The sequence below is a fragment of the Phalacrocorax aristotelis genome, chromosome Z (genome assembly GCF_949628215.1).
Source record: "Phalacrocorax aristotelis chromosome Z, bGulAri2.1, whole genome shotgun sequence".
NCBI lineage: Eukaryota > Metazoa > Chordata > Aves > Suliformes > Phalacrocoracidae > Phalacrocorax > Phalacrocorax aristotelis.
In genome coordinates, this window is record NC_134311.1 from 62,087,091 (window position 1) to 62,103,728 (window position 16,638).

The 16,638-nt window shown below is 44.8% G+C and overlaps 1 protein-coding gene across 1 annotated transcript; it reads right to left on the reverse strand.

The window, feature by feature from the left end:
- Nucleotides 1–6,175: 6,175 nt before the first annotated feature.
- On the reverse strand, nt 6,176–13,299 carry SETD9 (SET domain containing 9). The gene is given in 9 exon segments (XM_075078124.1): nt 6,176–6,320; nt 7,497–7,602; nt 8,800–8,915; nt 10,154–10,277; nt 12,026–12,390; nt 12,808–12,899; nt 12,901–12,988; nt 12,990–13,134; nt 13,266–13,299. Coding segments are annotated over 9 exon segments (1,143 nt in total). The 5' UTR covers nt 13,285–13,299; the 3' UTR covers nt 6,176–6,232.
- Nucleotides 13,300–16,638: the final 3,339 nt, after the last annotated feature.

Below are 16,638 nucleotides of genomic sequence, written 5' to 3' on the forward strand. Positions count from 1 at the left end.
ACTTCATTTTCAGAAATATTTAGCAGTAACTCTGAACACAACTTAAGGACTCTGGGTACCACTAAAGGGTGCACTACTGCGCTACCAAATGTTACATGGAGACCAGCGAAAAATGCAGCAAGTAGCAATGCAGGTAAAATAATAAGTAATGATTTCCCTGAAACATTAAAACATGATGGCCTAAGTATAGCAAAATCTTAGATGGGACTTAAATGCAGCTTCAGAGTAACGCACCCCAGCAGTGTAACCCACTATTCAAACTACGTGGTGAACTGTGGGGAACACTCCTGGCTTCTGCTGGAAGAAAACTTGCCCAAATCCTTAAACCCATATCAAGTTAGATTACAGGTATGAATACAACATTTTTACTTGGCTTAGGCCTTAATGCTGAAGGTTAACTATTTGAAATGCTTTTTTGTCTTGGTTTTCCTTTCCTCAAGAAAATGAACGCTAATCTCAGACCCTGAAAAGCGGTGTATCACTTCAGAGATGTTACATAGCAGTTCTGTCATGGGCCAGAATTGGTGCTGTGCTTTCTTAGGCCCAGCGTGCTTGTTTTTGTAACGGCTGGCACAATAAAGCTTCCTGTAAAGAAATTAATTAGGAAAGCATGCAAGCTGGTGTAATTCTGAACAGCAAAAGTTGTAATTTGCCAAGCAATGTAATAAGCTTTGCTTCCCGTGATGCACCATGGGTGCAAAATGAGTGTCTTTGATAATGATGGTTGATTTGAAAACAAAATATCCAAAACTCTTTGGTGACAAGCTGCACCTCGCTTTTTATAGTTGTTTAGCATAAAGATCAATGTCGTTAGAACAAATCATAATGACCAACCCCATCCAGTCCTTTCTTGTTCTGATGTAACTGTTAGCCTTGTGATGCTGGAGTCTTAAAAATAGTTTTAATTAGTATATGTATATGTAATGTAAAACTCTCCCTCCGGCTCAGTAGTTACTTTAACTACTTAAATTTCCATTGAAGTAATTTCAGGACACATCCACTTATGCCACTAAAAAGATAAGCAGCCCTTGAAGTCTGTATGGTGCTTGGCAATTTGGTGCCCAAGTTCTTGTTTTGTCCACAAAACCCAAGGCAGCAAAGACTAGAAGCATGAACTCCAGCGATCAGCTTGCTAAACCATTTTTTCACTAGTTTGTGGATTTCTCTTCCCTCTCTGTAGGGAAAAGTAATTTAGAGCTCCCAGCAAATCTTGGCCCTCTGATAGGGGAGGAGGCCAAGATGCCTCAGCAGAAACACTGTCTCCTGCTGCCTTCATGCTATGCTGCAGTCATGGGCCTCCTCTGGCCCTGCAGTGCAGCTGCTTATCCCCACATGCTCCTTTGCCTTAGCGCTGGCACACGTCTGCCTGCTGTGCCAACAGATTTGACACAGTTCGTTAACTCGGCAGACAAACATCGCTTCCTCCTTTTGCATTGCTTCAATTTTGCAGTAATTGACTCGGTTTTCTGTGATGCCTGGTGAGCTCCAGAACTAGCGCGGGGAAGGAGCATGCAGCCAGGGAGCAGAGCAGCCTGGCAGGTAACGAGGCATGTATAAGGGCATATACTTTAACTGTATATGGAAACAAGCCAAGTTAGCAACTCACAGCCACCACCTATAGGCTTCCTCCTGGCTCGCTTGCTCTGGCCTGTCCATGAACTGTTTACAGCTGTTTCTGTAACAGCAGAAAACAAAACAAGCAAGAAAGCCCAGGGTTTGTACTGTTGTTGTGACCATGTTTAGTGAGTCAGATCAGCTCACAGTAGGGTGGGATGAGCAGTGGCCAGGAAGGAAGGGTGGCTTTGAGAGCAAGGGAGGAAGGATGATGAGCAGCAGCAGTTAGGCACCCTCACGCCTTTCCCTCTTGCCTCCTACCAGAGTGCAGTGGGAGTTGCCTTGGGAACTGTAGCCTCTACACCAGTCCCTTAGATATATGCATACTTGTATAGAAACATACCTGTTTATATGTATGACCACATATATACAACTATATATACCCACATACATACTGCTCAGTAGTTTAACAGACTATTTTTCTCAGTGCCTGACAAACTCATTCTCAGTTCCTCCAAACTGGAAGCACCGCAGCAGGGAGATGTGGTTTGCCTTGATCGCATCCTCTACGCACACACAACACTGACGGACAAAACATCTCCAAGAACGAAGCCCTGAGGGAAGGGTGACCTCTGAGCTGCCAGCAGTCACCCCAGCCCTTCAGGGTGGACTCCCCACCTGGGCAGGCATTTCAAACACAAGGGTGCTGGCCAGAAAAGCTGACACAGGCTATTCGATGTCCACCTGCTCTAAAGCATACTGGTGATACTTCAGAATCTTGATTACCAAGTACTTCAGTAGCTGGATTAAGGATTTTTTTTCTAAAGTGAATTTCCAGCTCCCCTTGCAGCTCCTTCCCCCAGCAGACACATCCCTCTCCTCATGTGGGCCATCTCTCTATTCTTCCTGGGAGTCTGCAGCACCCCTGCAAAGTTCATTAACTCATCTTTTCATCTTTTGAGCACCTCTGGTCTCCTGCCATGCCAAATCAACGGGGATTCCAGTTAACAGTTTAGCCTCCTGGAGAATTAGTTAACTATTACCACCAGCTTTGCCTTTGGAGCGAAGTCGTCAAAAGTCAGAGCCTTGCAGACCAATTTTCTTCCAAAGAGCCTGATGAGACCACCTGGGTGTCTCTTGATGCAATCTCGTTTATGCCAAAAGCTGATTTCACCATCTAAACAGCAGCAGCTGGCCCTCAGCATTTCCAGATCAACACTGTAGTGTCAAGGGCTCTATCCTCCTGCTCCCACTGAGGAGGCACATGGAAGTGTGGGTGGAACTTCTCAGCCTTTCAACCCCCACAGCTCTTAAGCTGCACTCCAGTGCCGGCCGTCAGGGGACTCCCCACTGGCAATGCCAGGATATTTACCATGGGGGTACGGAGTTCAGACAAATCCAAGAAAAATAAGCCTAAAACTCTCTATGCAGTGGCAAACCTTTCCATTTTCCCATGAGCTCCTGGTTTTGCTCTCATGTTGGTGTGGTGGCTTGACCTTGGCAGGACACCAGATGCCCACCAAGCTGTTCAATCACTCTCCTCCTCATCAGGATGGGGAGGGGGAGAATATGGAAGACAAAACTCTCATGGGTCAAGATAAAGGCAATTTAATATGGCAAAAACAAAGGCTGTGTGCAGAAGGAAAGGAGAACAAAGCTTTATTCTCTACTTGCCGTCAGCAGGCAATGACCAACCACTTCCCAGGAAGCAGGGCTTCAGCACCTGAAGCAGTTGTTCTGGAAGACAAATGTTGTAATAACAAGTGCCCCCCGCCTCTCCCTTTTCTTAGCTTTTATTGCTGAGCAGATGTCATATGGTATGGAATATCCCTTTGGTCACTCTGGGTCAGCTGTCCTGGCTGTGCCCCCTCCCAAATTCTTGCCCACCCCCAGCCTACTGGTGAGGGGGAATGCTGGAGAGACAGCCTTGATGCTGTGTGAGCACAGCTCAGCGGTGGCCAAAGCACCGGTGTGTTGGCGACATCCTTCTAGCTACCAATACACAGCACAGCACGATGAGGGCTGGGCAGGGAGTCAGCTCCACTCCAGCTGGGCCCAAGGCAGCTGGTCCCAGCCAGCGCCTCACAGCTGGCAACAGATTTAAACATACAAACCATCTCCTGAATTAGTACAGTGGTTTAACACAACCAGACTATGTGTCTGTTTCTGGGAGAAGGACGTGTGGGTCTGGCCTGTCAGTAATTGAAACTACGATAGATTTTAGTTCGATTTTGCTTTCCTCCTCCTACCACTAAGTGTACAGGCATATAGAGGCAAAAATTTGCCTAGTAAGTCCCTGTTTTTAGGGAGTTCCAACAAAAAAATCACTCAGGCAGATAATCTTTCAGGAGAAAGCTTATACTTACTGTAATGAATAATCTATTATTATTAACAAACCATAAATAGATTGCATAGAGAAGTTTACTGGGTTATCATCAGATTGCACATTACATCTGAAGTAATGCCAGAATGCATCCTCCTTTGGGCACTGGTGGTGTCAGTTCGGTATTAACAAACAGGCACACAGGAATTAGAATGACTTTCACTTTTAATTAAGAGATGGGAATCTAAACAGAACGAGGAAAAGTCCGATATACCAGTGGCCCTTTCATAGGCCGTAGCACTTCACTGAACCATTATTTCCATTTTCCTCTCTCCTGCTCTGTCCCCATGTTGTGCTGCTTCTAAGCAAGCACTGACCGCACCTCCTCCTGCCACTTTTTGGCTTTCTTTAGCCATCGGCAGACAGAAATCAATTGCTGCTGCCAGTTGCAGACCAGGTCTTGCTTCTCCTTGTGCATGAGGAGTCCCTGAAGCAGGCTGTCAGCTTTCAGTATTTCAGCATGGAGGAGCCAGTCCCAGGTACCCTGTCAGGCACAAGGCAGCCTGCACTTAGCACAGCAATTTGACACTGCCACGAACACTCAGGTCCAGGAAGCAGCAAGTGCAGGAAAACAAACCTTTCTCAATGAGTTGTAAACCCAAGTTCCACAGTCAGCAGACAGTATACTTTCAAGTCCAGTCATTTAAAAAAGTATTAACAAATGTATAATGAGACAGCTGAAGCCTCTCAGCCTGGACAACACGAACAGCACCTGCCTTTTCTGGCATGCCGAGACCAGCATGCCCCACCTACCCATGAACCTGCCGAGGTAAGACACACCGCAGGTGCCCCAACAGCCAGCCTCCTCTGCAGAGATCAGGAGGTGCCCGATAACCTCCTCCCTCACAGAGACAGCTGGGGAGAAGGCCCAGCTCCGGAGAGAAGGGATCCTCACAGCGAGGGAGGAACGTCCTCTTTAGTAGACTGGAGATCACTGCCTGCTCTGAGCTGTTGCCACGCAGTGAAGACACAAGGACTTTCACTAAAAGTTGTCCCCAGCATCTTCATAAAGCTTCTCCAACCCATGCTGAGTCACATGCTGCTATCTCAGAGATCTGCTTTTGAAATCTTCCTGAAAAAGCCAGCTTTCTCTGGCTTCCAGATGAATACGAAAGACAAGGTTCGGGCTTGGAGGGGGACCAAGTGACACAGACACTGAAAAGCTTTGCAGCCTGAAAAAGAGCTGAGATGCTCCTGCAGCTAAGCAGGGCACCCTGGCTGCCCCAACCACTACCTGGCTCATTAGAGCACAGTACTTCCCGGCTCCTCCGTTCTCATGAGCTTGCACCAACCACAAATTCACTGGGAGGCGTGCTGGGACTTTTGCAGTTAATACTAGGATGATTTTTCTTTGCCAAGCTGTTTAGCCAGACCAAAAGGCTGACAAGCTGTCTCTTGTTTACTTTCTGAAGGCAGTTTGCAGACAGCACCAAGAATTAGTGTGGGAATGGCTGGCTCTGTTTATGCCAGTAACTCATTAAAAAAAAAAAAAAAAAAAAAAGACAGTGCACTTAGTTGGCATTATTCCCTCCAGCTACGCTGCCATGAGAATAGAAGCCGTGAAAGTTGCCACATGCCAGGAAACTTTCACTGAATGACTGAAACTAGGACTGGGCAGGGCTTCAAGACACAAGACATCTTTCCTCACCCCCCAAGACAGGCATAGCTAAAGCCAGTGGCTCAAGCTGGCCTCTAGATGACCACGCAGCATGCAGGCACATCTGAAGTGACCATTAGTGCCGTTCCACAAAAGGCTTAATAAAAGGTTTGGACAACTGGCTACACTGAAATACTTTATAAAAGGATGCAGATACCAAAGGGGCCAACTCCAAGAAAACCAGAACAAGAACCAGTAATTACCCTGAACCATGAGGACTATCCAAGGCATAGTTCAGGGGAAGGAAGTAGTTTTTACAAAATTGTGTTCATTGTAAGCACGAGATGTGAACTGGCAAAATATTAGAACTGAGCCACAGTTGCAGACAACTGTGCAAACTAGAAGATTAAATGACGTACCCAGAACATTGGTTTTTTTGTGAGCTGTTGTACGGACAGCTGAACACCAATAACCAATAATAACAACAACAGTAGAGCTGAGAACCTAGTCATGTAAATGGTTAAACCTTCACCTCTGCACCAAATATCAAGTATTTTCAGGGGGAATACAGGCCCACAGTTTGCTTTCCAAATGGCAGAGCAACAGACCCCGTTACATAAAAATGCTCATGAAGCTTGAAGTACACACAGAGTAAGTATTTTAATGACACAGATTTCTTCAGTCTTGAATCTATTACTTCAGCTGACAACAGTGTAGTAATTAGAAAAAAGTTCTTCTCCCTGCTTGACATCTCTGAGAGTGACAAGCACTACACACCTCAGGTGGCTGTAAAAAAGGGAAAAGCAAAACATGTGGAAGTGAACTGTTATATTTCCCTTTGAATTTAATTCTTCGTGGCAAGGAGCCAAAACAATGGCTCTGTCTAGATTACTTTTGGGAGAAATGCATAATGCAGGCCAGGGAGCCTGGAAACACAACACTGATATACAGAGAGCAAATATAAGCAAAACCAATGTAATTGCCACAGAAGGCACAGCCTGTGTCGGTATGCAAATCATGTTTCCACGCACACAATTATTCAGAAACGAAAAGAATTAGTCAAGAGAGAGAAAAGGACAGGAGGAGTCAAGAGTTATGCAGACAGGAGGAGAAGCTACAGCAAAGCTCATGGAGCAGCAATCAATCCTCTAGCAGGCTGCCCACAGGTGCTGGTTGGCTGAATCCACTCTCAACCGAACAACATCCAGGGAGATGGCTCTGTGCCTCACAGCTTCGAAGTTATTCTAGACAGCATGCCAGTACAGGACACTCACTTCCAAACATACTGTCTGTTCTTGTTGTCCATATTGCTCCTTGTACATATTAATCTAATTGTCACTCTTCCCACATTTCCAAACAAAAATCTGAGAAAGGTTTCCAAGTGTTTTAATTTCTAAAAGAGGCAGTTTTTCAGGTCATGATGAACACATTGTAATTGTGTAGCATAACTAAAAGTAACTTGCCTTTACACTGCATATTATTTGAATTGTCTCAATACAAATTAATTTTAGGTTTCTTCTTGCAAATTCATCTGCTTATTCCTCACATAAGAAGCAGACAGGGAGGAGAGGAGGGTAAGAACCCTAAATCTCAACTACCTTAGAAGGGCTTTCATTGGTTAAGGGTCGCTAACTACATCTGAAATACATACTGAAAAACCTCAGTACTGTAATACAAGCTAATAGTTACACCATAGTGTAACCACAGCTTGTAAAAAACTCTGTCTTCAGAGCTATGCTAATCTCATTTGTGAAGATGTGGAAAAAGGAACAAGAAGTAGTAGTATTGTAAATCACTTAAAATTAGTCTATTCAAAGAGCTAATTCTTCCATACAGGTGCACACTTTCCTGTAGCTCATCTTCATACAGAATAATATTCTTCTTCAACCAAGTTTGTCTTTTTTACACATACAGCATGCTTTGTATCATACAAATCTATGAGCTCTTTGATCGACTGCTAACCTCTCTATGTCATGGCTGTAGACGACGTTTGGAAGATACTGTTTCAGTTCTACTGGAAAATATCCCGGCACATCAAACTCCTGGTAACATACATTGGCTGCTTTTTCTAGAAATAAGGAAAAAAAGAGTTTCTATGGTACTGAGATGATCTTAAATAAGGTTTAGAGATGTGTAAAAATATCAAATGTACTGCTGCAGGAGTACCAGATGCTTCATCAAGCCTGAAAACGATGCCTCTGTTGCGAGCTATTACACTCCTCTGAAGTCCTATTTTGAATTCACACATGAGATAACAACCAACTACAGGTGCTTTAATCCACCATTACTGCATTAAACAAGAAGACCCGATTACCGATATGTATATGAAGGGGCACAACTTGCATAGTGTCAGGGTTAGCTTACAGCAGTGCTAAATGTTGTTAAAATACATTTGCTTTTACAGTTTAAAAAATACTGAAAAAAATTTTCCTGGTGGCAAAATATGTCATAAATACAGCCAGGGAGAAAATCACGATCTGTCCAGCAGGAAGAGGGGAATTTTCTTTACATGGACATTGGACCTGGAAGAAACAGCTTCATGAGCAGCCCTTTGTCTGCATTAGCTACTCCAGCAATCTTTCTGGATGCTACTTGGAGGCAGGCTACCTTTACTGTAATGCAGGCTCTGAAAGCTGCTTAGAAGCTAGGTATGGTAGCAAATCAACTTTCTGTATCTCACAGCCATTCCCATGAGTTATTTATTTCCCCAAACCTTAAGACCAACATGTACTGTGTGAGACAGAATAAATAGTTCCCCTCTTCATGTCCAACAGCTAAATTGTACTGTTTCCTAGATTTTGCACAGAAGCATAAGTAGCCTAAAAAAAAGTACTATAGTTCAAACTGAGCAGTGATCAAATCTTACTGTACACGTCACTGTGCGTACGGTTTTCTCACACCGCCTGCTGGAACCATAACTGAGGAACTTGATCTGCAACTCTGCTGCCTCAGCCCCACAATCATTGGCCAGATATCCTTTCCCACCATCCCACATTTTGGGATGTGTACCTTTCATTCTACGTGTCAGGAGCGAGACCAGGGGATCTAGGGGAGTCAGTGAGGAAAGCAAAAGGACATCTGAAGTGTTGCTGCACTGAAGGATTCTCACACCCAGCTGTCACAAAAGACCTCAGAAACTCTTCATCCTTGTTTTTAACAGCACTATTGTCCCCCAAGATCAGTATCTGATTCTCTGTGTCGCCTCCGAAATAATCTGTATTCATAAAGACAAATTCAAGCCTGAAAAATTTACCTCGCAGCTTACCATGTGAGCAGTTGTTGACATACTGTCCCACCGCCAGTGGATTTTGCAGGGCAGCTGTGAGCCAGCTCTCATCACTCATTTGAAATGGGCCAAGCTGATCCCTCCTGCTGCAAGACCTGAAATGACTGAGTGTTAACATGCGTCACTACTCCTTCACTTAGCCAGTTATCTGTACTTCCTCCTGTAGAAATGGCCACAGTCGCTGGGCGAAGTTACAGACGTCCAACCCACCTGGGAGACAGGACAACACTGGGGTGGGGGTGTGGTGTGGTGTGTGCATGGACCAACACCTCACTGATGCTTTAAAAAGGACATTTAAACCTCCCGCTAGTATGTGGTGTCTTTCAGACTCTGATGGAAGAAGACGCACAAAACCACCACATACAATTCCAGAAATCAACATCGTATGTTACTGTTACAGAAGTGTCAATACATCTCGTTCACCTCTAAACATGTGAAGGCTCATTACAATATCAGCTTCAAAATGAATCACAGAATTAAAATCTCGGATTAGTAGGTATTAGTATTCAAATTAGGTGTTATTATAGGTAATTTTGCTTGTTATTAATTTTATTTTCTCTTCATGTTGTATTTAAACACAAATTGCTGCAAATCATATTTTAAGGTAAGCTAAAACAGTCCAGGCTAGCTGTGTCAGGGGAAGTTCAGACTGATGTTAGGAAAAGCTTCTGTCACTGAGAGGCTGGTCAGTCACTGGAACAGGCTCCCCAGGGAAGTGGTCACAACACCAAGCCTGCCAGAGTTCAAGGAGTATCTGGATGACACTCTTGGCCATGTGGTTTAGTCCTAGGTAGCCCTGCGAGAAGTAGGGACTTGGGACTCGATGATCCTTATGGGTACCTTCCAACTTGAGATGATAATAAACAAATAAATAAAATGTAATTAATAATAACAATGTAAGGGTTACTGGTCCCTTCTTAAGTGCTGCTCAGCTGTAGACCAGAGCTGGACCTCCCAGATTCACCCTTCTGGTATTAGCAAGTACATATAGAGGTTTGGGGTTTTTTTAACCAGTAAGCAGATTTGAAAAACAGCTTAGAAGCATTTAAAACATTTTATGCTACATCCTGCTCCTATTAAAGCTATTTTCTTTACAGGAAACAGTCTCTGTACATCAAAATGCACATCACTGGCATCACAGATGAAGACACAAGTACATCGCAGATGACATCCAGCTTCCCTTACCCTTGTGTTGTTTGCATTACAAGATACACATAGGTGGATGATATTCAAATATAATTCAGTCTTGGGTAAGGACAACAGGGAACTGAGACTATTAGCACCGCTGTTTACAATTAGTTGAGCAACAATTCCCTATTTCTTGACTGCTTACCTGTACACTGATCTTGATAGTCCTTTATCGTTCCCATCAATAAGGATGCCATCTATGCACCTAAAAATAAAGGGATTGCCAAGGGACTGGAAAAAGATGGGCTCGTGCTTTCTGTATACTGTACCTGTTGCAAGACAGATATGATTATTTCAGAAGAAAATCAGTTAACTGTCAGAATGGGCTTATGATATCATCCAGACCCCTCCACATCGCAACTCAAACGAGACAGAGGGGGTGGAACTCCTCGATCAGTTAATGGCATTAACACTTCTGAATCTGCAAGCTTTTAGACGCATCTTTGTCGGATGCAAAAAAAATCTACATGAGCTGAGATATTCCTAAGAGAGAAGCCACTGAAGGAAATCGTTGAAGAGAAGGCCTGCATCCAGTATCCTTGCAAGAGGTAGATAAAGCATCACAGCAAACTGGTCTGCTTCAGAGAGGAAACCAGGTTGCATTTGTTCAGGTATGCACAGCTGAAGATACTAAGCTGTTTTGTTATTGCTGTCTCAGGACTTTTTGGAAAGTACACACGCAGACAGCAAAGAGCCTGAAAACCCTCCCCTCCACCACCCTGATCAGACATTTTGTTTGGTACAGGAAAGGGCAAATGCCAAACCAAGAACAGACACATCATTTCAGCACAATGATTCCCAGGTCTGTGACCAGGATTTAACCTGCACTGGGCTCCAAGCACAAAAAAGTCACAGCAGACTGGCTTGCAGTTTTTCATGACATTGCAGTCCTGCATCCCTCACACACATCTTCCACAACCCTCAGCAGAAACCCTTCACTGCAATCTCATGAGAAGCTGGGTGAAGGCCCTGCCAGCAGGCTGCACTCACTGCCAAGGGCAGGAGCGCACTGACCTGCTCTCTCCACAGGGTCCCCTCCCCAGCCAGCAGCCCTGCAGCTTCCTTCTCACCCCTGAAAATGGAAAGCATTTCAACAGCTCGTCCTCTTGTTTCGCTAAACAAGCTGCTAGAGGAGACTCTCCATGAGCCTACGCTCACATTTAGTATATGCCTGAAATCTGAAGCGAGTTGCAAGGTCGCGGGCTCATTCCCTGTGATTGCCATTTGAAAATCAGTCACTTTACCAGCCAATGGTAACAGCCAGGCACTCTGGCTCTGGCATGGCAAAACACGCTCCGCTGCCCAATGCTTGGGCTGGTCCCGATCCTGCAATGCTCTGGCACAAGCCAGAGTCCGCATGCAGGTGACGATTCTGTTGAGAGATGAAATGTAAACAAATCCAAAGCATTTAAGCAGTGCTGCTCTAGCTTGGCCATACTGACAGAATTATAAATCTTTTTTTTAGAAATGTAAGCAAATGCAGTCCCAAGAAAAGAAGAACAGAGAAGTGCTGATTTTCCAGACCATGCTTTATGGGAGAGAGTTCTGCTAAATAAAGGTTTTATTTTCATTCTTCCAATTTGTATCTCTGTGCTCTGAAAAAGTTCAGTCTTGTCTGCTGATCTGTGTGGAGATCTCAAAACCTCATATTTCAGATCCTTATCCAAAACAGAAACCCCACAGAATCAAGCTGTATTGTTCATCTACTTGAAACTGTTCCCACGCATTTGTGTTTAATGAATCTGGAACACCTTTTCTAGCAGCTGAAAAATTAGACTACAACTACTAAAAGGGTTTTTTATAAACAAAATTACCCCCTCCCCAACACTGCTTTGCTATTTCCAAAAGAACTCTAGTGAGTTTATATAGAAGTATTTTCACTGTAACTTGTGATTTCGTTACAGAGTGATAGAAATAAAACCTGTAAAATAAAAATTAGTTGACAACTTTGGCATTCTATGATAAGATGGTTAGAAATCACATCTAACTCAATCAGAAAAAAAGAACATTCCATTACCAGGATACATAGATACAACCATCCCTTTTGGCACAAAACCTTTGGTAACAAAGACTCCAGTTCCTGCGGACACCAGGGAACTCTGATCTCGAGAAATACTGAACCCTAGTGTGTTGAAGAGAACTTCCTCTGGACTAAAAACATGTTGGCTCTGGTAGTTACATGAATTTACATTTGATTGCTTCTGCTCAACAGTCAGTAATTCCAGATATTTACATCTGATTTCTGGAAGCAAGGCTAAAACATGTGCTTGTCTACTGAAGTCATTTATGAACAGAGCTTTAAATATTTTCAGTAGGGTCTCAAAGACATCCTCATCAGAGGTAATTTTGTCTTGGGAGCTCTCAGGAACATATCGGATGGTCCTGTAAAGAAAAAAAAATACTTTAAGATTACATTTTTCCTAAATAAATACAATTTTAAAGTATCCAAGTATTAAGAGTTTTACGCCAGCGAAGAGGCACAGAGGGCCAAACCCCTCCGGCAAAGCTGCCACCTCTCAGTGAACACCCGGGTCAGCTCCTGCGGCGTCCCCGGTCACCCCCGCCAAGGGGGCAGCGGGGTCGGGCCACGGAAGGTCCTCACCCCGGAGGCGAGCTCACACCCAGCTCCAGCAGCTACTCGAGGCCAAAAAACCCTGCGAGAAACCCACCAGGCGGAACCTGGTGCCGCCACCTCACCCCGCTGGACGGCAGGAAGGGCGGCGGGGCGAGGCAGGCCTGCCCCCCCAAAGCGGCCTCGCCGCTGCCCGGTGGCGCCTGGAACCTGCCCCTCCACCTCACCTGCGCTTGCGGCGGAGGTTGAGGGCCAGCCAGGGCACGAAGCGGTACTTGTACGCGTCCCACCGCCGCCGCAGAGCTCGAAACATGGCGGCGAACAAGCGGCGCCCGTCCCCTCACCACCGCCCTCCCCAGAGCAGCGCCCGCCCATCCCGCCCAGCCTATCCGCGCTCCGGACGCGCGGACGCATTTGCGTACGGAGCTGCCATTGGCCGGCTGGGAGCAGGTTTGCGGCGATGCCGGAGCGGCAGAAGCTCATGCGCCGGCCGGCGTTCGGCACCCCGGGAGGTGTAACAGTGATGGGCGCCCCAGTCGTGAGCTCAGACATCCCTTAGGGGCACAAATAACGTGCGTTTTTATGTGGCAGATACCCAGAAAAGCCTATATATTTAAATAGAGTAAACCAAAGTCCAAGTCAGCCTTCAGAACTGACTGACCTGAGCGGGCTGTCTCAGACTCACCAGCCGGCTGAGTCGCCATCTTGTCCTTGCCTGGGGAGGGATCTCCGGGAAAACATGACTGGAGGGGCGTGTCCTGTGCGGCCTACAGCTGGGCGGGGTGTGATTTTCATACACCTAAGGAGAGGAGACAGTCCGCGAGCAACGTGAGAAAATTTTTTATGCAAACATAGCGTTGTTGACTGATGAAATTGGACTCAAGCAGAGCTGTTCTTCAACGGCTGACAGCTTAGGAAGAGCTGGTAATGTGTATTTGCACCAAAAAAGGGAGAGCTGCAGGCACCAGAAAAGAGAACTCATATCCCATTGATACTTAGTGGAAAATTCAATTTTCTGCAGTGTAAGAGGAATGAACCAGGTGAGCTTCACAAAATAGAATCTGGGGGTCAGAGAAGGGAGCTGATATGTAAGGAAGCATTTGTTTTACGACTATATACTTGAAGAAGAACTGAAACTGGTAAGAGGGAACATCCCACCTCAGAAGACACTGAAAACTGGATGATAACGTTGATATGTTGAGCAAAAGCTGTAAGACACAAGGTTCTGGCCTCAACCCTGGGGACCCTGCAGCCATCTTTAGCAGCCCCAGGATGTGCCTGGCACAGTGGGGAGCTCCAGCTGGCAGCGTCCTGCGGGTTGGCGTGGGGCTCAGCAGGGCCAGGAGGCTGCCGCTCTCTGTTCACCCATTTCCTGGTGCCAGGGGACTTCTTGAGGTGCTAGGAAACTGTGGGGACAATGTGGGGGTGACCAGGGCCCGCCTTGGGGCACCAGGAGTGTTGTAAATAGCTGAAGGGTTAAACTTGCAGCTTGAGCCATTATTAACCGAAACCCACAGCCTGAGAAATACAAATGGCGTGATGAGCCTACTTGTGAAAAGAATTCAAGGTTCACAAGCTGAGAAACTTCAAAGACTGATAACAGAAGCAATCTCCGGCAAGTAAGATAGAGGGATTGAAACCAGTGAGAGTCACAGTAACTTGGAGAAAAGTAATTCTGGCAGCGGGAAATTGTGACCACTGGCTCTACTGAGGGATGAAAGAACTACCTCCCTACTCTTTTTGAGTACACGCAGTGAATTAAAATCACACTGTAGCTTAAATTTAAGTGGAGAAGGTACAGACCAACAGAAGAAGAGGATGTTCAGTCAGGTCAATGATTATATATTAGATGGGTGTGGTGTGTTAACTGTCATGTATAAACGTCAAAAATGAACTCCAGAAGGTGTGCACATCAGGCAGAAAGATCCCCTGTGCACCCAGCACTGCAATAAAGAGAATGCCTGGTTCTTAATGCTGCATTGGTGGTAAGAGGTTTATTCCTGCTTTCAGTGACAACATGATAACATGGCACTGCAGGACTTGGTTTAGAAGAGATGGTGGTGTTGGGTTGACAGCTGAACTTGATGAACTTAGAGGTCTTTTCTGACCTTAATGATTCTATGATAAAGTGTGAAGTCAGTCAAAACAATGATAACTAGGGGAGAGGTAAAGGCAGCAGGGGGAAATCACAACCACCAATCCCATTCAGCACGGAGTAGACTTGCACCCTCACTCCGGTAAGGAGCATGCATGCTAATTTACTAGCAAGGCTAATTGAAATATAGCTAATCAATAGCAGATAAGATGATAATTACAAATTCAAATTTAGGTTGGTTTTTAGTAATCATGTAACAAGATAAATACATTGTAATTTCATTGTGCTGCGTGCTAGATTTGTGATGTTATCACCTAGCACCCATTTTTGTGCAAATATGACATGAATAAAATACCTTTGATCTGTGCGTATCTTGGTGCATTGCACACTGGGTGAACGATCCCACTTTCGGGAAAACACCATGGGTGTATACTCTACATATGTAAACACACACACTTCTCTATATCTAAAAAATGTTAAGTGCCCCTTCTCTGTTTTATTAAGCAATCCAAAAAGGCAAGATCTGATACCAAAATGAGATTTAAAAATTACCTAGAAGCAGCAGTTGACCCCACCTCCTTGACAATTCTGCATCCAGGAGCAATCCCAGCACCTTTCCAAAATTATCCTGTGCCTGCTGAAGTCTGTTAATGCCTCAGATGATCCTCATCATAAATAGCTGAGAGCTGAAACCTGTTGACATTTTTAACTGTTATTTGGCCCTGGTAACAAGAAGACATGAGCTGTGGTTTGTAAAATGATAAGCAGGCACAGCTCACTTACTGGCATGAAGCAGTCCACAGCATTTACTGCTAACCTAACAAGCCAGACAGAACAGTTTTACTACAAATCATAAGCATTTACGACTCAAATGCATGTGGGGTGGGGGCATAAGCTCTTTTGGTGACACATTCTACCATCAATTGTCTGTAAAATAAAAAAATTAGTGAAGAAAATCGCTCAGGAATTGATCTTTAAAAATTAACAGAGGCCCCCCCAAAATTCTTTACAAATCATTATATCAAGATATGGGTAATGTTATCCTTGGCTTCTGTTCTCCTTTCTCTGCTTGGATACCTACTTTCATAAAACACTCATCTTTGGATACTGCTCTGTATCTGCAGTTTTAGTTAAAATCTACCAATGAAGTCAGAAGTTATTGGGAAAATGAGACAGAACGTGACAGCACATACCTTAAGAAATTAGTTTAAAAAAATATAATCATATGGAGCTAGCATTTGAGAATTAGTTTTGGGGTGAGCAGAGAAATCAAACCTCAAACCACGGTCAAGGCTTACACTCCTATGTCTGGGCCTGCCAAGAGTTTGGGGTTTTGCAAGGCAGGCCTACCAAAGCAACAAAGCAAGCAGAATTAACTTCTCCTGTCAGGGCCTTGCAAATATTTAGAAATTGGCTCTTGATTTACTCCATATCCACTTTAATGCTATTTATTGTTGGCCGTGCACATTTTTTCTGAGAACAGGAACTGGGTGAGGGTGTATTGCAGACTGAAATGATTGAGGGAAATAAAAGGAAATGGCACAGTGGCTGCTCCAAAATGCTTTCCTGCCCTCTTCTGGACTTTCTTGGTACTGGACAGGGAAGAAAGGTCTCAATTCACAACTAAATTCTGGATTTTGGCAGCTGTGTGCCACAAGAAAACATGCATGTTTGCCAGAGTATATGCATATTGTGGCTCTTAAAAGCAAGACTGTCACATTTGTGATTCAGCTCAGGGAGACAGCAATGGAAAAAAGTTAGTAAGGAAAAACAGTGTCTTGGGGGTTGGGCAGCGTCAGGTCAGAACAGCCAGGGCACAAGCTGCCCACTCAGAAGATGAAGACGAAATACATGATCCTGGTGACACTCCAACATGTTCTGGAAGCAATCCTTACCTTTCAGTGAGAACTTGCAAAGATGAAACACTGTTAGACTTCAACTGATGACTGTTGCGTAGAACCCA